The sequence below is a fragment of the Trachypithecus francoisi genome, unplaced genomic scaffold (genome assembly GCF_009764315.1).
Source record: "Trachypithecus francoisi isolate TF-2019V2 unplaced genomic scaffold, Tfra_2.0 Lachesis_group9, whole genome shotgun sequence".
Lineage (NCBI taxonomy): Eukaryota > Metazoa > Chordata > Mammalia > Primates > Cercopithecidae > Trachypithecus > Trachypithecus francoisi.
The window spans coordinates 11,297,931-11,317,300 of NW_022681474.1; the positions used below are offsets into that span (position 1 = coordinate 11,297,931).

The following is a 19,370-nucleotide window of genomic DNA, read 5'->3' on the forward strand; positions in this document are numbered from 1 at the left end:
AAGACTAAATGATACTCCAGCTGTTTAGGCAGAAAAAGAGATAAAAAGAAGTGGAGTGTGAGAAGGCGGTTTGTGGGAAGGGTAAAGAGTGAGTGCTGAGCAGCTCACTTTTCCACGTCTGTGACAATGGCCAGGCACCTGAACACTTACTCTCCCCGGCAAGGATGTGTTCTTCCGGAAAGTCTACCGGTAGCAGCAGCAGATGCCATTTCAAAAGGGACTAAAGGGTGAGAGGGAGGAAGGCTGGGTGCACAAAACCTTCCTGGCATTTCTTCCCTATGAATATTGAGTACAGGGGCCGAGCAAGGTGGCTAACATCTGTAACTCCAGCACTTTGGGAGGCTGAGGCAGGAGGATCACTTTAGCCAGGAGTTCGAGATTAGCCTGGGCCATATAGCAAGAACCCGTCTCTAGAAAAAAAATTAAAAACTAGTCAGGGTGGTGGCACGCGCCTGTAGTCCCAGTTACTCAGGAGGCTGAGGCAAGATAATCACTTGAGCCCAGGAGTTCGAGGTTACAGTGAATGATGACTGTGCCACTGCACTCCAGCCTGGGTGACACAGTGAAATCCTGTCTCAGACCAAAAAAAAAAAAAAAAAAAAAGAGCTAACTGAGTAAGGGAGAAATTAAGAAATATATGACCACTGCTTGTATCATTTTTTTTTTTTTTTGAGATGCAGTCTCGCTCTGTCACCCAGGTTAGAATGCAGTGGTGCCATCTTGGCTCACTGCAACCTCCGCCTCCCAGGTTCAAGTGATTCTCCTGCCTCAGCCTCCCGAGTAGCTGGAATTACAGATGCATGCCACCACACCTGGCTAATTTTTGTATTTTTAATAGAGATGGGGTTTTACCATGTTGGCCAGGCTGGTCTCAAACCCCTGACCTCAAGTGATCCGCCTGCCCCAGCCTCTCAAAGTGCTGGGATTACAGGCGTGAGCCACCATGCCTGGCCCACTGCTGGTATCTTAAACAGAGCTTTTTAAACTGAATTAGGAAATGACTCAGAAAAGAACCACATTTTTGTTTCCTTGGGTAGAACACTTCTTACACTGGTCATCGGCCTCTGCACATTCAAGCAGCATTTCTCTTCCAACCCACGACCCTGATCCGAAGGCCTCTGAAGGCTCCAGGTCAGCCCCTCCTGCAGACTAAGTAACATTCAATGGCATCAAGTTAGCTCATGCTGCCCGTTCCGCTTACCCCAGCCAAAGTCAAAATGTTTTCCAATGATTTGGTCATGATGAGACGCTTCTTGGCTCGAGTTACTGCAACATACAGTAAATTCCATTCATCCTCAGAAAATGACTCTAAACAAAGTAAAGGGGAAAAAATTCAACTAAAAAGCCTTACAAAAGCTTACAAAACCTTATGTCTCATCTAAATGTTTACTAGCCCCCATCCATTCCCTGCAGAAAACCACTCAACATTTGTTGGCTGTAAATACAAAATTTTCCTACAAATGCCAGTTCCAAAAACAAACCAAATCCCAGCAGACTAGTGGCACAAAATACTGGGTTTTATTTAGTCCTGCTACGTGAATCCTGGGAATGTGTTAATTGGTTATTCGACACCCGCCATGTGCCAGATGGCTGTTTACAGTCATTATGCCAGTTCTCACAACAAGCCCATGAGATAGCTGGGGAAACCGAGGCTTAGACAGGTTAAGTCACTCCTACAAACAAGGCCTTGGCTAATCAAGGGCCTGGGAGCTGGACTGAGTCTGCTTGTCTCTTTCCATTTCCTTACACTGTCTCTGGACTGCCAGACTCCCATTTGGAAATGGCTGACACTGTCACAGGACAACAAGGAAGACACACAAGTGTGCTGTGTGCTGTGAGTCTGTGCTGCCCAACTGCACCTGTCATCTCCCATCTCGATTCACCACACAATGGCAGGAACTCAACAAAGTGCAGCAGACCCAACGGCGTGCAAAAAGCTGCAGAATTGTACACTTTGCATGGGTGGGTTGTGTGGCATGTAAATTACATTTGTAAACATGTAAACCAGAAGGGGGAAAAAGGTGGTACTATAGTAAACTTCTCCATGGCCGCCTCCCTTCCTCTCTCCACTCCAAACCATGTTCTATGTTCGCCAGCAGTCACGAATGCTGTGGTTTCCGTTTTCAGCATGCCAATGTGTGCTAGGCCCCAAATTTCCAACCTACAGTTAACAGACAGCTTTGTTTGTTTGTACATAAATTTCAAACGGTTTTATTCTAAGATTTAAAACCAAAGCAACAGCACTGATGCTCAGAGTACAAATTCATTACAAAGCAGCCTTGAGTACAAATTTATTAGAAAGCAGACAAGGCCAGGCATGGTGGCTCACACCTATAATCCCAGCACTTTGGGAGGCCGAGGCGGGTGGATCACCTGAGGTCAGGAGATTGAGACCAGCCTGGCCAATATGGCGAAACCCCGTCTCTACTAAAAACAAAAATTAGCCGGGCGTGGTGGCACGCGCCTGTAGTCCCAACTACTCTGAGGCAGGAGAATCGCTTGAACCCGGGAGGTGGAGATTGCAGTGAGCCGAGATCGCACCACTGCGTTTCAGCCTGGGTGACAGAGTGAGACTCCATCTCAAACTAATAATAATAATAATAATAATAACAACAACAACAACAACAACAAAGCAGACAAATGTCTGTGGTGGCTCACGCCTGCAATCCCAACACTTTGGGAGGCTGATGTGGGAGGACTGCTTGAGCCCAGGAGTTTGAGACCAGCCTGAGCAACATAGTGAGACCCCTGTCTGTACCAAAAAAAAAAAAAAACCAAAAAAAAAAAATGATAAAGAATGCTTACTACTTCTCCTTTTGTGATTTTCTCATCTCTTTAATAAATGAAGAAGAATTAAAGGAATTACTTGGTAAGGAAGTAAACTATACGTTAAAGCTTTCACGAGGCTGGAGACTAAAAGTCTGATGGTGAAACACCTGGAGCTGAGAGCAGCGCAGGGCTCACAGGTGGAGCCGAGAGCGGCGCGGGGCTCACAGGTGGAGCCGAGAGCGGCGCGGGGCTCACAGGTGGAGCCGAGAGCGGCGCGGGGCTCACAGGTGGAGCCGAGAGCGGCGCGGGGCTCACAGGTGGGGCCGAGAGCGGCGTGGGGCTCACAGGGCCACCACAAACAAACATCACCACCCCACACGCAGCCCCCAGAGGGGTGCGCCTTGGGGAAGGTTTGTTTTTTAAAAAACCACAGTACAAGAATCAAAAGTTTAGGACTAGGAGGTGTTTCATGGTTTTGTTTTTCCAGAAGTGCCCTACCAGGAGGCCACAGCATCCAACAAACAACAAGGCAGGGTAAAGGAAGCATACAAGTCACCACCCACTACAACAGCACCTGACACTACCCGGCCACCTCTTACCAACTCTGAAGTGGGGAAGCTGGGGCAGGTTATGCCGGGCACAAGGCACTTTCACAAAATCATCCAAAACATGCACAGTGTCAAACTCCAGGCCTTTGGCTTTGTGCACAGTGCCCAGAATGTACTCTAGGATAAAAACACAGCACACATTAGACGGGGCTTCAAAGGCAAAGAAACGAGATGACAAAAACATACATGCTTCCCACTTGACTCTGAACTCGAACAGTTCTTGCCTAAGTGCAGTTTTGTGGGAAAAGGGGGAAAGAGGAAACAACTGTCAGGAACAGAAAAAAGAAAAAGACGAGGAGAAAAGTTGAAAATTAGTTGCAGAGGTTAGTGCCTCTCAATCACATCCCAGAGGCCAGAGTGGCTCCACCCACCCTCTGAATCTAACACATGAAGGGACAGAGCCCAGAAAAGGGCTGCACGGCTTGCCTGACATTACACGTGGCAGAGCTGGGACTAGAAAATCCCATTCTATGGGCTTGAAAGTAGAAGAGAAATAAAGAGCCCCTGAGGAAGAACCAGAACCCTGCTCCCCTCTCCCTTAAGCAATAAAGCCATCCTTGCTCAAAGATATTTCACACAGGGAAGAAACAGCAGAAGAGGCAGGGCACGGTGGCTCACGTCTGTAATTCCAGCACTTTGGGAGGTCGAGGTGGGTGGATTACCTGAGGTTGGGAGTTCGAGACCAGCCTGGCCAACATGGCGAGACTCCATCTCTACTAAAAATACAAAAACTAGCCGGGTGTGGTGATGGGCGCCTGTAGTCCCAGCTCCTCAGGAGGCTGAGGCAGGAGAATTGCTTGAACCCAGGAGGTGGACACTGCAGTGAGCCAAGATCACGCCACTGTACTCCAGCCTGGGCAACAGAGCAAGACTCTGTCTCAAAACAAAAAAAACCAGCAGCAGACCATCTGTTCCTCCTCTTAGGGGGAAGGTAAAAACCAACTGTTTCCCTTACCTGCAAAGTCCAGATCTTCTATATGGCATTTTTCTATCCTTTGCACCAGCTCTGGAATCCTGATGTTATACTTTTCAACAACTGCGATCTTGGCTTCAAGCTCCTTGTCCTCAGCAGCGGTCACATACCTCTTGAAGCCACTAAAGCCTTCTTTGTGCACCCATCTTCTGATAAATCTGTCTTTAATGACGAGGTTTTCTAAGGAGAATACACGCACAAGTTAAGGTGACACAAGCTCCACTCACAGACGGTGGCAGGTGCTGCACGTTCCTAAGCAGCTGCACAAGAGCAGACGGTCTGAAAGTGGGGAGACCCAGGTTCCAGGCCTGACTGCATCACTAACTCGCTGTGTGTCCCTGGGCAAGTCAGGGCAGTGCGGTGGCCTCTCCGTCTCCGACTGAGGAGCAAAACCCTAGGCTCAAGATCCTCACCTACTTCACAGGGATTGAAATAGCGCAGTCAACAGGAAAAGAAAAGCGCTATAGAAATGTTCGACACTATCACTTGGGGCCCACGTGGAAGTGTACAACATATAAAGTGGCCCAGGCAGACAGAAAGATGCAGGGGAAGACAGCCTATGGGACCAGTGTTGGAAAGAGACTGAGGCTCCTGTGAGGAGGATCTGGAAAAATCTGTCAGTACCTATGAAAACAGGAGGCCTGAGGCACCCCCCTCTTCATGGGAAGAGAGCTCTAGCTCTCCCTTCTCTGGAGGGAAATGAGTCCCTGACTCAGACCGGGCCTGCTTCTTTCTCGTCCCCGTCCCTTGGGTGCTTCCTTCCAATGCACCAAGGCCAGGCGGGTACTCACGTTTCCTCCGTTCTTCCTCTGGCTGAAGAAGGATCCAAATATCAATGATTCTGTCCAATCCAAATGATTTAATCCCCTGAAAAAGTTTTTTGGTGGGATTTTTGTTTTTTTGTTGTTTTTTGTTTTGTTTTGCTTGTTGTTGCTTTAACAAAACAAAATAAAGCAAATGCAGGGATGGGGTTTTGAAATGAGATGGTTTCTTGGAAATGGATCTTGAGTTACACCCAAAGCACAGGCGGCAAGCAGGAAACTTCATGAAGCAGAAAGCGCGAGGCTGCCACGTGGCCTGAACACTCCCAGGGACCACGTTCTAAGATACCGCTGCTACCTCAAACTCTTCCTACTCTTTTAAAAAAGGCAAGATCTATAGCTGCACGCTGCTTTCGCATCAATAAAAAGGCAAGTTAAGCACCTTCCAGGAACATGAGACGATTCTAAAGAATACAAATGGTGCCTGAATACAAAGTGCTCGGCATGCACATTTACCAGTTTCTTGTGAGAAAAGAACTACAGGCTGGGCACGGTGGCTCATGCCTGTAATCCCCGCATTTTGGGAGGCTGAGGTGGGTGGATTACTTGAGGCCGGAGTTCAAGACCAGCCTGGCCAACATGGTGAAACCCGTCTCTACCAAAAATACAAAAATTAGCCGGGTGTGGTGGCAGACACCTATAGTCTCAGCTAGTCAGGAGGCCAAGGTACGAGAATCTCTCGAACTGGGAGGCGGAGGTTACAGCGAACCGAGATCACACCATTGCACTCCAGCCTGGGTGACAGAGCAAGACTCTGTCTGAAAAAAAAAAAAAGAAACTACAGAATGTCTCTAGGTCCAGATTCTTCTACATTTTTACAGGTCAGCTCCTGGAGGAGACAGCCTGACTGTGCCCTGTTTAGCCCAGATCTACCAAGAGTATCTGCTGAGCACTGGCTGGGCTCTGGCACTCACAAAGCACCAGGCCCCACACAGAAGACAGATACGATCAGGGCCTCACACTCCAAGGACTTGACATCTTTTAGGGAGGGACACGTAAAACACTAACATAAAACAGCAGGCAGAATAACACAGTTGACATTAAAACCCACAACCAGATGTGTGGTCATGTGTAATGACACATGGTACAGGTGATAAGTGGATTTAAGAGAGGTAGAGAGAACCACTTGCTTTACATCATGCCAGTGTGGATGATATTCCAAAAATACTACTCTCTTACAACAATGACTATGGCTAAATTATGTTATTATTTACCAGACCAAATATTATAAGGTCATTAAAATAGTAATGAAAGAAAATATGCCTATGTGTTGAGAGAAAAACAGCATCCATTTCTAGGTACCCTATACTTGCAATTATGCAAAAATACACATCTATAAGGACAAAGACAAAAATAGCAAAAATGAGAACTATTATATGAAATACTGGGATTATGTGTTCTTTTCTAGGTTCCAAAATTTCTATACCATTGTTATACAGTCTTTGTAAATAAAAAACTTAAAACATCTTTTGATTATGATTCATTGAGTACCTAAGGCATAGTAGGCTCTTGAAAACATTTCCACAAATGAATGAGTGAATATCTTTTTGTCATATAACTTTGCTTCAGGGTTAAAAATGCTGTAAACACGCCACTGAATCCTTCTAACTCCCTGTGAAACAGGTAAGGCAAGGCATTATTTTACCTCAGAGGTGGAGAGAATGAGGCACACAGAAGCTGTGACTTGCCCCCAGCCACACGCGGTTAGTGACCAGTCAGAACTAGAGCCTAGGTGTGTACTCCGCGTGTTGTCAGCTCAGCTGTTCTCACACTAATGACAACACACAACCAGAAAAGCTTCCAGGAACCCGCGGCCTCACTGGCATTGTCAAGGGAAGAAGGGCATTCATTGTTTAAAGAGTGGAAACTAAGATCCCCAGCCCTTCTTGTGTCTGCCTTTCCAGGAATGTTTCACTGGCATAATCAGAATGGCCTGGGATACAGACCAGCCATGGTGCAGCCCGGTGGAAAGAGTCAAAAACCCAAATGCTTTCTTGCATGATAATCCCAATGAAGGTGAACATTTTCACTGGGTATGTTCATCTACAACGTTTCTGTGCATGAAGTGGTCAACAGAAAAGTACTCTTACCCCAATCAAATGTATCCTCGAAGGGACTTCCCCTTCCGTCACCCGTACGGCCTCATCAAACACGTTGGCGTTGGTCCGGGACAACAAGGCCACTTGCCCCTTTGCGTCACCTCTAATGCCACCTTTAGGGAGAGAGCACAAACTCTATGGCAAATTGAAATAAAAACAAAAACTTTTGTAACCTAAAAGAGAAAAGTAATTAAAAGCCTTACTCTGATGGTTTCCTCCAACCAAAGTCTTCTTCCTGACTCTCTTGCAAACATCCAAGATAGTAGCTCCCACATAAGCTATTTCCACACCAAACCGAAAACTCTGGAAAACAGCAAGACAGAAGGAGTCAGAAGCCCGCCCTGTGGTGTGTCCGTGCGTTTCCCTCACTGCCACCACAGCCCAGGCAGGCCAGACCCGACAAGTGATTCCTGACCCCCCGCATGTAAAGCGAACTTCACAGGCTCACTTTCTAGGCCCTTCACAACCCGGCAGTCTTTATTTTCCATTATTCTCAACACCAATAGTAAAGTTTTCTTCTAAGCAAATCTACCCTTTTCTCCAAATCAAATCTAGTGAAGTCTAAATCAAACAAAAGATTAAGATAGGGTAAGGAGGGCTTCTCCCCTTGCCTTTGAGATCCCTCTCCACACTACCTTTAAAACCACTGCCCTGCACCAACCAGCCATGGCAGAAGCACTAGCACCTGCACATTGCCCATGCTGCCCTGCCTCAGCCCACGCTGCTTTCTGTCTGACTTTCATCTACCAAAGTCACTTCCTAACCTTCAAAACTCAGCCCAAGACCCTGCTTCCTTGGCCCCTCCAGCTGGCAAGATATCATTCTTCCCTACACTCAGGGTGTGTACGGCCTGTTTTCGCGCACACACAACTTCAGGTGCTTTGGTGAATAGCAAACGAAAACTAGACTTTAAACAAACACGACTTTGTTACTATAAAACTACTCTGAGTGAACCAGAACTGAAATTAGAACATAAATATCCACGAGTTCATATTTAGATAAATGATTGAATATTTAAATAGATGGGAGAGAAGAAACAAATCTCCTTTGCAGAAGAATTCCAAATAATTTATGAAGATTCTTCGACACTTAGTGTATAGAGACTTCCTTCCAAAGCATCCACTAGGGAAAGGATGGAAAAAAAGAGGAACTCTACAGTGGCGAAACCTGACAAACACTACATCAGCCAGGGGGTCAAGGCCCACCTCAAGTCATGAGCCACGGTGACAGCATGCACCTCGACAGCATGTGAAGAAAATGGAGCTTCACCTCTGTGGTTTTCCTCCCAGAACCCAGAACTCTAGCCCAACCATGAGGAAAGACATCAGACAAATCCCAGCACAGCGGCAGCCTACAAACGCCTTACTGGAACTTCTGGAAACTGCGAAAGTCACATCAGAAATAGGGAAAGTCTGAGGAACTGTCACAGCCAAGAAGAGCCTCATGACACATGGCTACATGTAATGTGGGATCCTGGATGGGATCCTGAAGTCACAAAAGACATTATTTCAAAACTAAGGAAATGCAAATGAACCATGGACTTCAGCCTATAATAATGTATCAATGTTGGTTCGTTATCGTGACAAGTGTTCCACATTAATATAAGATGATAAGATGTTAGTAATGGGAAACTGAGTACAGGACATATGAGAACTCTCCTCTCGATTTTTCTGGAAATCTGAAAGTATTCTAAAAAAATATTGTCTATTAAAAGAACAAAACACCTCTGCACTGCTGCTACCCTAAACCACCACAGCAGCAGGAGCTCAAGGGAAGAGTAACAGAGGCATCTACGGAACTTTCAATAACATCACAAAACACAGCACAGTTGATACTTTCATCCAAGTGAGACATCTCTTCTTTTTTTTTTAAGAGACGGAGTCACGCTCTGTCGCCCAGGCTGGAGGGCAGTGGCGCAATCTCGGCTCACTGCAAGCTCCGCCTCCCGGGTTCACGCCATTCTCCTGCCTCAGTCTCCGGAGTAGCTGGGACTATAGGCGCCCGCCACAACACCCGGCTAATTTTTTATATTTTTAGTAGAGACGGGGTTTCACCGTGTTAGCCAGGATGGTCTCGATCTCCTGACCTCATGATCCGCCTGCCTCGGCCTCCCAAAGTGCTGGGATTACAGGCGTGAGCCACCGTGCCCGGCCAAGACATCTCTTCTAATTAGAAATGAGTTTCTTAAAAGCAGTGGTTCTCAAACTTCTGGTCTCAGGATGCTTCACAATTAAAAAATCACACTTAAAAAGCCTCCAAAGAGCTTTTATTTACGTGAGCTCTATCTATCTATATTTACCATATTAGAAATTTTAATTCATTTAAAAATAACGATTCAAAACTTTTTTTTTTTTTAAAGACAGAGTCTCACTGTGTCGCCCAGGCTGGAGTGCAATGGTACAATCTCGGCTCACTGCAACCTCCACCTCCTGGGTTCAAGTGATTCTCCTGCCTCAGCCTCTTGAGTAGCTGACACTACAGGCATGAGCCACCACGCCTGGCTAATTTTTGTATTTTTAGTAGAGACAGGGTTTTACTATGTTGGCCAGGCTGGTATTGAACTCCTGACCTCAAGTGATCTGTCCTTCTTGGCCTCCCAAAATGCTGGGATTACAGGCATGAGCTACCGTGCCCAGCCAAAAGCCTCTTATGTGACGACATAAAGAATATATTTTTTGAAACATATTTCCCAGAACAAAAAAAAAATTCAGCAAGAAGAATGGCACCATGTTCCATTTTTGCAAATCTCTTCAATGCCTGGCATAACAGAAGACTGCTGGCTTCCTGTGTTCACATCTGCATTGTCTGCTGTGATATACTATCTTGGCTGACACACATGAAGAAAATTCAACCCCACACAGACATGTGATTGGAAAGGAAGGAGCGCATAATAAACTTTTCGCATAATCGAGGACACTGTGAGTTGTCACGTTCCTTATGGGAGAGTTTGCCAAAATTTTAATTTCACTTGAAAGCAAAGATGTTATTTTTGACAACAAACACCGTCAGTTATTTTCCCTGAAGTCGCAGCTTGTTTCACTCGTCTTTGAAAAAGTGCCAAATACACAAGTCTGAACAACCAGTGCTGGTCTAACAACTGTTCTAAGTACAAACATATAAGGCGGCAGCAGCCGTCAGTTCACAGTTCAGCCGCAGTAGCTCTTTCTCAGATGACCGCTGTGCACACACCTGTTATGAAAACAGTCTGACTTGGCAGACCCCGAGAACCACACTTTTGAGAACCACTACTTAGAAGCAAGGATTTGGTAGCTCTGGTGGGCCCTGGCATACCACCTTGCACAGGGCCCAGCACGTAAGACACTGGGAGGGAGAAGAAATGGCTCTGATGCAGAACGTGCACTTACCTGCGTGAGATAGAAGACGTGGGTGTGGGGCACTGTGAACAGGGCGTTGACCGCACCCCGGAAGGTATAGATCTGCTGGTGCGGGTCCCCTACAAAGATTTTCCCACATGGCTGAGACAGAACTATGTTCATGATAGCTGTAACCAATGAGAGGAAAAGTGAGAAACCTTGAGGCCTCCACCCCAGGCAGCAAAAAGAAAAGGACAAAACACTTCCGTGAAGCTAAGCCAGGGCACACGGGACCTCAAGGTCGCCTTTTCCTGCAGGACAGGCACACTCCATCAAAAGCAGCTATTTTATAATGGACAAAAGAAACAGTTTCTGGTCCTAGGAATGCAGATTATGTTTCGCCCTGGATGAATTGTTGGAACCTAAGAAAACAACACAGGCAAATCTAAAATGAGGCAAATTGTCTTTAATGTTACAGCACTTAAAATTGACCTACAAAGTCAGACTCATTAACACTGTCCGTTCTCTCTTAGCCACTTGAGAAACAGACAACACAACCTTTTCCCTCTCAATGGACGATCTCTTCCCACTGAGCATGAGTCTAGGTCCCTATCATCTGCGGATCTACAACTTGGTCAACATGTTAAGAACAACCTAAGTAAAACCTATGGTGACAGAGAAATCTGCTCGGGTGAGGGCAAGGGGCAGCTTGAAATCCTAAGGTGAGTAAGAAGATCCTCTTCTTTATCACAAATAATAATAATCAACTTAGTTCACACAGATGTCCTCTTACATAATCATGGTGCTGTTTCTACGTATTTGAGACTACTGATGTCCTGAACAGTATATCACCTGGTGTGCAGTCCTGGGCCTCATCCACAAAGATGGCGTCAAAAGAGGCCAGCAAAGGCTTACTCAGCTGCCAGAGTTTCAAGTAGCCTAAAATAAGGAGAGAGGCAGGAGTTGTAACTCCAGGAAAGCAGTCCCACTTGCCAGTCCCCGCCATCCGGCAGCTGCCTACCGTCATGAGTCATCTGGTACGCCTCTTCTGTGCACTCCCCCAGCTTCCGCATGTTATCCCAGAGGCGGCTTGCTTCAAGGACACCATTCTAGGAAGGAAGGTATATGGTAACCCAGAGTTTGAGACCCTGGCAAAGGCAGCACCCTGCAGTCACACTTTCAATTCCTATACAGCAGTGAAGCCAGGGCATCATCACAGAAGGGGGACCGCAGGCACCTCCCTAACCTCCTGGGTCTCCTCAACAGCCTCTCCACGCCACAGAGGGTCTCCAGTGCCGAGACAGGAAGCAGCCGGGCCATGCCACGCCCATGACAGGGCAGAGGTCATAACAGTTAGGTGAACCAGAAAAGGCCAAATTGTTTTTCTAGATTTATGACCGATTCTTAATTCATAAAAACAATGGCAAATGAAAAAGACTTGATAAAAACAAGAAACAGACTTTCCCACTAGCAAAATCTATTCCATAGAACCAATAACCCAAGAAAATCAGAAGAGAGATTCCAGCCTTCAGTTAAGCTCAGACTTGAGGTCCAGAAACCCCAGTGACAAGTTCTTATAAACTCAGGCAGGTCATTCCATGTCTGCCTTCTTGTTAAACGGGAGGACTATTCTGAGGCTTAAGTGAGATGGTCACCAGTGTCCTCCACAGGAGAAAATATCTAACAATTCACAGCCATCCCCACGGGCCCATGGCCTCACCCTCCCACCCTCAACCTCCTACGAACAGTTCTGAAGAAGTGAAAGAAGAAATAATGCTGTCCCACACTCCCTGTTTCCCCATCCTCAGATCCCCAACACTTCCCATTTCCCCATCCTCAGATCCCTAACACTTCCCCTGTTCCCATCCTCAGATCCCTAACACTTCCCCTGTTTCCCCATCCTCAGATCCCTAACACTTCCCGTTTCCCCATCCTCAGATCCCTAACACTTCCCATTTCCCCCATCCTCAGATCCCTAATACTTCCTCTGTTTCCCCATCCTCAGATCCCTAATACTTCCTCTGTTCCCCTATCCTCTGATCCCTAACACATCCTATTTCCCCATCCTCAGACCCCTAACACTTCCCGTTTCCCCCATCCTCAGATCCCTAATACTTCCTCTGTTCCCCATCCTCAGATCCCTAACACGTCCCCTGTTCCCCATCCTCAGATCCCTAACACGTCCCGTTTCCCCATCCTCAGATCCCTAACACTTCCCCTGTTTCTCCATCCTCAGATCCCTAACACCTCCCGTTTCCCCATCCTCAGATCCCTAATACTTCCTATTTCCCCATCCTCAAATCCCTAACATTTCCCATTTCCCCCATCCTCAGATCCCTAACACTTCCCCTGTTCCCCATCCTCAGATCCTCAACACTTCCCCTGTTCCCCTATGCTCAGATCCCTAATACTTCCCATTTCCCCATCCTCAGATCCCTAACACTTCCCCTGTTCCCTCATCCTCAGATCCCTAACACTTCCCGTTTCCCCCATCCTCAGATCCCTAACACTTCCCATTTCCCCCATCCTCAGATCCCTAACACTTCCTGTTTCCCCCATCCTCACATCCCTAATACTTCCTCTGTTCCCCATCCTCTGATCCCTAACACTTCCTATTTCCCCATCCTCAGATCCCTAACACTTCCTGTTTCCCCATCCTCAGATCCCTAATACTTCCTCTGTTCCCCATCCTCAGATCCCTAACACTTCCTATTTCCCCATCCTCAGATCCCTAACACTTCCCATTTCCCCCATCCTCAGATCCCTAACACTTCCCGTTTCCCCATCCTCAGATCCCTAACACTTCATACACTTAGACACTCACCAGTTTTTCACTCTGCTCAACCATAACTCTCTGTCCTTGGCTGTTCTTACACCAAATAGGCACGTGATCAATGGTCAGCTCTTCGTCAGCGGAGGCAAAGAAGTTCTCCAGAGTCTTACACACGAGCTTGGCTCTTATGAATCCACCCTTCCCTTCAGCAAGGACGGAGTTGACCATGAAAGGTGTTAACTTGAAGAGATTCAACTTCTTCTTCGACTGGTACCTGCAATACCCATCCCCAATGAACAGCACGTGGCTCTCCTGGCTCGGTGCTATTTAACATCTCCTCCACTCTCTCTGACATCACCAAGAGGTAGCTTCAAGTGCCATGCACAGGCGAGACCAAAAGCTTTAAAGCAAGAAAGTTCTGCATGGCCCTTTTCTGACTGGAAACGGCTTTCAGGACTCCCATGTACCAACCCAGAAGAGGAACCAGCTTACAGCAGACACTGCTATTCCACCATGAAGCTGGGCTCCAGGAGATCCCCAGAGGGACACTCAGAGTTCCCTGATGCCTCTACATCCAGGAGATCTGAGGCAAGTGTGCCTCGGCCAAGTCTTCCTCACTCCCTTCCAAGGAAAGCCTACAACTGATCAGGATTTGTGAGACTCTGAACTTTAAGCAAGTCATTCTGACTTTCTGTGCCTCAGTTCCATGACAACACCCCTCTCGACAAGACGGCATTATATGTAAACAATATGTTGCTACAGGATAAAAGTACAAAAGGCTAAACCTATGTTTTTATTTCCTGTCTGTAAGTGGAGATAACAGCACTACACTTCTCAGGGTCACTGTGGTGTAAGCTCACATGTAATCGTCATGGGAAAACAGTTAAGACGCGACCGTACCAGCAGCAACAGCGCCACTAGTGACAGCAGTACTCACTTCCGCCCTATGTGCCCGTAGGCCATGGAATGGAAGGTTTTGCAGATGACGTTGCTGGGGAAGACGCGTTCGGCCTGCTTTGCGATGCTCTTGTTGAACGTCACATACAGAAACCTGCTCTGAGACCACTTCTCTGCGTACTTGACCAGGGTTGAGGTCTTCCCAGTGCCTGGAGAAGCCAGGAGGAAAGGAGGTGACCCTCTGACCAGACAAGACATGCCCAGGGATCCCCAATCAGGCCTTGTCCAGGCTTATCACACCTCTGTCTTGACAGCAGGACAGTGACAAGTTTTTCAGTGCTGATAAAAGTAGTGCCACAAAAAGAGCAGCAGATTCGAAGCCGGGTGAAGGTGGGCTGGGTCTCAGCTCAGGTAGGCTCCAGCCTAGGGACAAAGGACAGGCGAACCCCTTGACCTCATGAGCTTCAGTTTGCTTCTCAGAAATAAGTGGGTATCCCTTAGAGGTAGGGTTCCTGAGGGCAAAAATGCCCCTCAGGACAGGAGGAGAGGGTTAGGGAGGGGGAAAGCATGTCTCCGGAGAAAGACAAGTCCAGTTTTGAATTCTGCCTCCACCACGAATCCAATTATTCAGCCTGGGGCAAGGCTCTCTGTGCTTCAATTTCTTCCTCTATAAAATAAGAATAACTAAGCAACCTCACGGAATGCTATTAGGATCAGCACCATGCCAGGCACACTGCAGGCATTTAATACATTGTCGTTGTTGTTAGCAGGGTATTTAGCCACAAAAGGAGCAGGAAGGGATTACAGGTAGAAAAAAATAGCAAATAGCACGAGCAAAGGCTGTGATGAAAGAATAAGCAAGTACTTCAGGAGGCTGTAAGTGGATCGGTGTGGCTGACTGAGGCAGGATAATTGTAGATATTTATGAATGTACGTTAAAACCGAATCCAAGGCAGACCCTCTAGACATCACCCCACAAAACCGGGGAGCTACTGAAACCCTGGGCTGGAGATTAACATGCTCTCCCTCTCCAGAAGCCGTCAGTGCCTCAGCAAACATCACAATGCTGGGCTCAATCCCGGGGACATCCACCCCACCAACTAACTGCTGTGAACTACCCGTCAACAGGAATTCTACTGTGGATGTTCATGCAGTGGTCCGGGGAAGCAAGGATTCCTTAGCCAATTGCTTTTCAGATTGATTATTTGATCTGTTATCAAATGATTAGTTGGATGACAGATCAGAGCAAAGATGCCCTGGCGGGTAGCGAGAAGGGGCTGTAGGGAGAAAAGGCAGAAAACCACTACCTGGTGAACCTGATGTGGGCTCCCTTACCTGCAAAGGCCATGATTTTCACCACCTGGAGAGGTTCCATCTTATGATTCAGAATCAGCTGTTGTTCATGTGTAAGTTGGATGGTTTTCTTGCTATAATCATTACAGAAGAGAAATGAGAAAAACAGAAAGACATGAAAAGTCCAGGGGATAGGCTGTCCAAAAACCAAACAGACAAATGGGATATACAAAAGCTGACCAAAAAAAGGCCTCTCCTTACGGGAATAAAAATGTTCTAAAGCTAGATTATAATGCTGATGCACACTCAGGCAATATCACTGAATTACACTCTTAGGATGGGTGAATTTTACGCAATGCACATTATGCCTCAATGACGTTGCTAAAGTGAAGCGAAACATCTCCCTCCCTAAGTATAAGGAAGAGTCAAGGACAGAAGACAAAACACATGCTGACTGACATATACACATACCCTGGCCAGACAGATGGCTCCTCTTTAACTTTTGTGGCCTGAGTGCAGGAATTCTCCTGAAGATATAGGCAATAGAAAATGTTGTAGTGAATCCTACCAGAAAAAAAAGTAGATTTAGGAAGTTTCAAATTCAAGTCACAATCTGTATTTTATTTTTTTCCTCAGATGGATTTAAACTCCTTCCCATTTCTAAAAAGAAAATACCTACCACCATTTAATGGAAAAAAGAAAGAAAAGGATTTAAACATATCTATGGCTGGCAAAGCATTCTCAGATAACACAGTCCTGGGAAAGGTGTAGTTTCTATGTATATCACCAAGAGGAGGAAGAGACCAGGACAGGCTCTTCAGGGAATGAGGGGCACCAGCTGTGACTTTAAGAGATAAACAACCAGAAAAGCTGTAACGACCAGTGGAAGGCAAAGGGAAACACTGCTCCCAGCACTGAGACTCTTGTTTGAATGATACTCACTACACCTGCGGATAAAAACACCCGTCTCTTTCTAAACCTCAGTGGCTCTGCTGTCTACTTCTTAGGACATGACATTGCTTTAGAAGCATGAACGCATTCTATCGTTTAAGGTCCCAAGAAAAGGGACTACGCTATGGATAACAAGATCTGATTACTAAGAACCTGAAAACAGCCTCCAAGTCACCAAGAGGGACCAAAGATGATAAAGTTCAATCAGCAGAGGCACAGGACATTGTTAGACTCGTCAGACTCAGCTGGCACATGCCATTCCAAAGCCTCTCCAAGTCTCCCCTCGACTGAGGGGGAGACCGGGGGTGAGCTTGGACCCGCTCCCCCAACAATCGAGTGCACTGGTCCCCATCCCCAGAGCGAGAAGAGCCCGTCTGCAAGCCTCGACCTCTCCAATGCAACAAATACCTTTAATAATCCAACATTTCAGATGTGATTATATTATCTCCCAGAAAAAACAGGAAGACACATAGAAATGCAACAAAAATCAACATACATACTGCCATGGACTGAAGTGTGTCCCTTGAAATTCCCGTGTCGAAGCGCTACCCCAATGTGGTGTGTGCAATAAGGAAGTAGTTAATGTTAGGTGAGAGTACAAGGGCAGGGCCCTGATCCAGAGGGATCGGGGTCCTCCTAAGAGGAGACACCAGAGTGTTCTCTCCACCCTGTGGGGATGTGGCAAGACAGCAGCCATCAGCAAACTCTTGGACGCTTCTGGGGAATCCTGTTCCCTCCTGGTACCTTGCCACTGATGCCTGGGCACCAGTCACTCCTCTGGTGCCACCAGCCACCTTCCTCTCAGGGCTTGCAACTTCCAGGGGCCAGTCTCCCTGGAGAAGGCACCCCTTCCCCCACCCCACCCGCCACGGTCTCTGCTTCTCCAGGATGGCTGCACAGTCGAGCTACCTGTCCCCATCACTCCAACTCAGGGACAAGGCCTCCCCCCAGCTGCCCAGCACACCCTGGGTTTTAGTCTACATTTTTTTTTTTTTTTTTTTAGAGCCTTACTCTGTCGCTCAGGCTGGAGTACAGTGGAATGATCTCAGCTCACTGCAGGCTCTGCCTCCTGGGTTCAAGTGATTTTCGTGCCTTGGCCTCCCGAGTAACCGAGGAATAGAGACACGTACCATCAAAAATTTCCGGCTAATTTTTGTATTTTTTTTTTTTTTTTTTTTTTTTCGAGACGGAGTCTCGCTCTGTCGCCCAGGCTGGAGTGCAGTGGCCGGATCTCAGCTCACTGCAAGCTCCGCCTCCCGGGTTCACGCGATTCTCCTGCCTCAGCCTCCCGAGTATCTGGGACTACAGGCGCCCGCCACCTCGCCCGGCTAGTTTTTTGTATTTTTAGTAGAGACGGGGTTTCACCGTGTTAGCCAGGATGGTCTTGATCTCCTGACCTCGTGATCCGCCCGTCTCGGCCTCCCAAAGTGCTGGGATTACAGGCTTGAGCCACCGCGCCCGGCCTAATTTTTGTATTTTTAATAGAGATGGGGTTTCTCCTTGGTGGCCAGGCTGGTCTCCAGCTCCTGGCCTCAAGCGAACTGCCCGCCTCCGCTCCCGAAGTGCTGGATTACAGGTGTGAGCCACCGAGCCTGGCTTTATTCTACCTTCTAATCCGGGCCTGTAAGATCACTCAACCGCTCCTGTCCATCCTTCACAATCTTGTGTTCCCTCCCACCCTTGCCATACTCCACTTTTTATCTTCCTCACATGTCCCAAGTTCATTCCCATCCTCAGGCCCTTAAGGCATCTACACCTTCTCCTAAACTGCTCTCCCCACAGTTGTGAAACGGCGGCTCCTCCTCCACACTCAGGTTTCACTCAGACACTACCTGCTCAGAGCAGCTTTTTCCACCCCTCTAAAGCAGCATTCCCCCCATAGCACTCTGTTCTATTTTCTCTGCAGTGCTCATTACTCACTAAAATGCCTTTTCACACATTCACTGACACAGGACCTGTCTTCCCTCACTAGATCAGGAATCTGCGCTAAGCTGTGGACCGGCTCGTGGACAACTATCGGACACGCACAGGTGTTCAGTGTTTGTCAGACGCACACGACCCCCCAGGCACTCCCCACCCTGCTGAGGAAACCATCGGGGCCCCTGTGAATCAGCAGCCCACACGCAATAGCCTCTCCCACGTGATAAGATGGACGAGTCTTCTCCATCCCACAAGTGGGAAACGGAGGAGGCAGAGCCTAACATTTTCCTAGGGAAGCGAGGCCACAGGTGAATAAGGAAGGCTTCTCTTGGCGAGGGGCTTCCCCTAAGGCTGCAGGACCCATGATGGTAAAATCGGCCTTGGTGGTATCTTGCAGCCACCTAGAACTGTATGTTCATAAAGCGCTCTTACCAGCCTTTCCACATCAAACTCTCCACCCCTGGCTCCTGCAGAAGATGACACTGAGGTGGAGCAGGGTGGGTCCCACAGCCTGCCGGGTGCTAATACTGCTAAGTGGCAGGGCTGGACCTGTTGCCGCATCTGGGACTCTCCCGTTATCACAGCATCCCCTCCCCTCCTCCCAGGGCATTACCTATTGCTGATGTTAATTCCCTTCTCCCTCATGGCATAGAGAAGCACAGCTATGCAGTACAGGGTCTCGGTGACATCTGGCATGGTCACCGTGGAGCTGGGTCTCCGGAGGCAGAAAAGCAGTCGCTGGATGTCATTCACACTGCTGGAGAGGAGCACCACAGCCGCCACCAGGGCCCAGACATTGACACCCTGCAAGCCAGGAGCACAGGGAAGGAGGGACAGCCCAAACACAGGCCATGGTTAATACGAATCACAGCAGGAAGGAGCCGAGCTGGGGGTCCAGCTGCTGGCTGCAGACTGTCTGGATTGAAACCAAACTTTCCAAGTGGCATTTGGG

General features: G+C 47.7%; 1 protein-coding gene across 12 annotated transcripts in view; it reads right to left on the bottom strand.

Moving 5' to 3' along the window:
• The window catches only part of FBH1 (F-box DNA helicase 1), a 48,934-nt gene that overhangs the window by 8,857 nt on the left and 20,707 nt on the right, over positions 1–19,370 (bottom strand). For 10 of the 12 annotated variants that reach the window (XM_033209350.1, XM_033209347.1, XM_033209355.1 and 7 more), the window contains 14 exons: positions 19,032–19,222; positions 16,019–16,111; positions 15,590–15,681; positions 14,295–14,463; positions 13,409–13,631; positions 11,606–11,693; positions 11,437–11,523; positions 10,636–10,772; positions 7,474–7,573; positions 7,262–7,383; positions 5,142–5,217; positions 4,333–4,530; positions 3,369–3,494; positions 1,202–1,308 (listed from right to left, as the gene is read on the bottom strand). In XM_033209350.1, the coding sequence (XP_033065241.1) occupies positions 1,202–1,308; positions 3,369–3,494; positions 4,333–4,530; positions 5,142–5,217; positions 7,262–7,383; positions 7,474–7,573; positions 10,636–10,772; positions 11,437–11,523; positions 11,606–11,693; positions 13,409–13,631; positions 14,295–14,463; positions 15,590–15,681; positions 16,019–16,111; positions 19,032–19,222 (1,809 nt within the window). The remainder of the gene's footprint in view (positions 1–1,201; positions 1,309–3,368; positions 3,495–4,332; positions 4,531–5,141; positions 5,218–7,261; positions 7,384–7,473; positions 7,574–10,635; positions 10,773–11,436; positions 11,524–11,605; positions 11,694–13,408; positions 13,632–14,294; positions 14,464–15,589; positions 15,682–16,018; positions 16,112–19,031; positions 19,223–19,370) is intronic. The other 2 variants (XR_004436684.1, XM_033209356.1) reach the window with 2 other exon arrangements.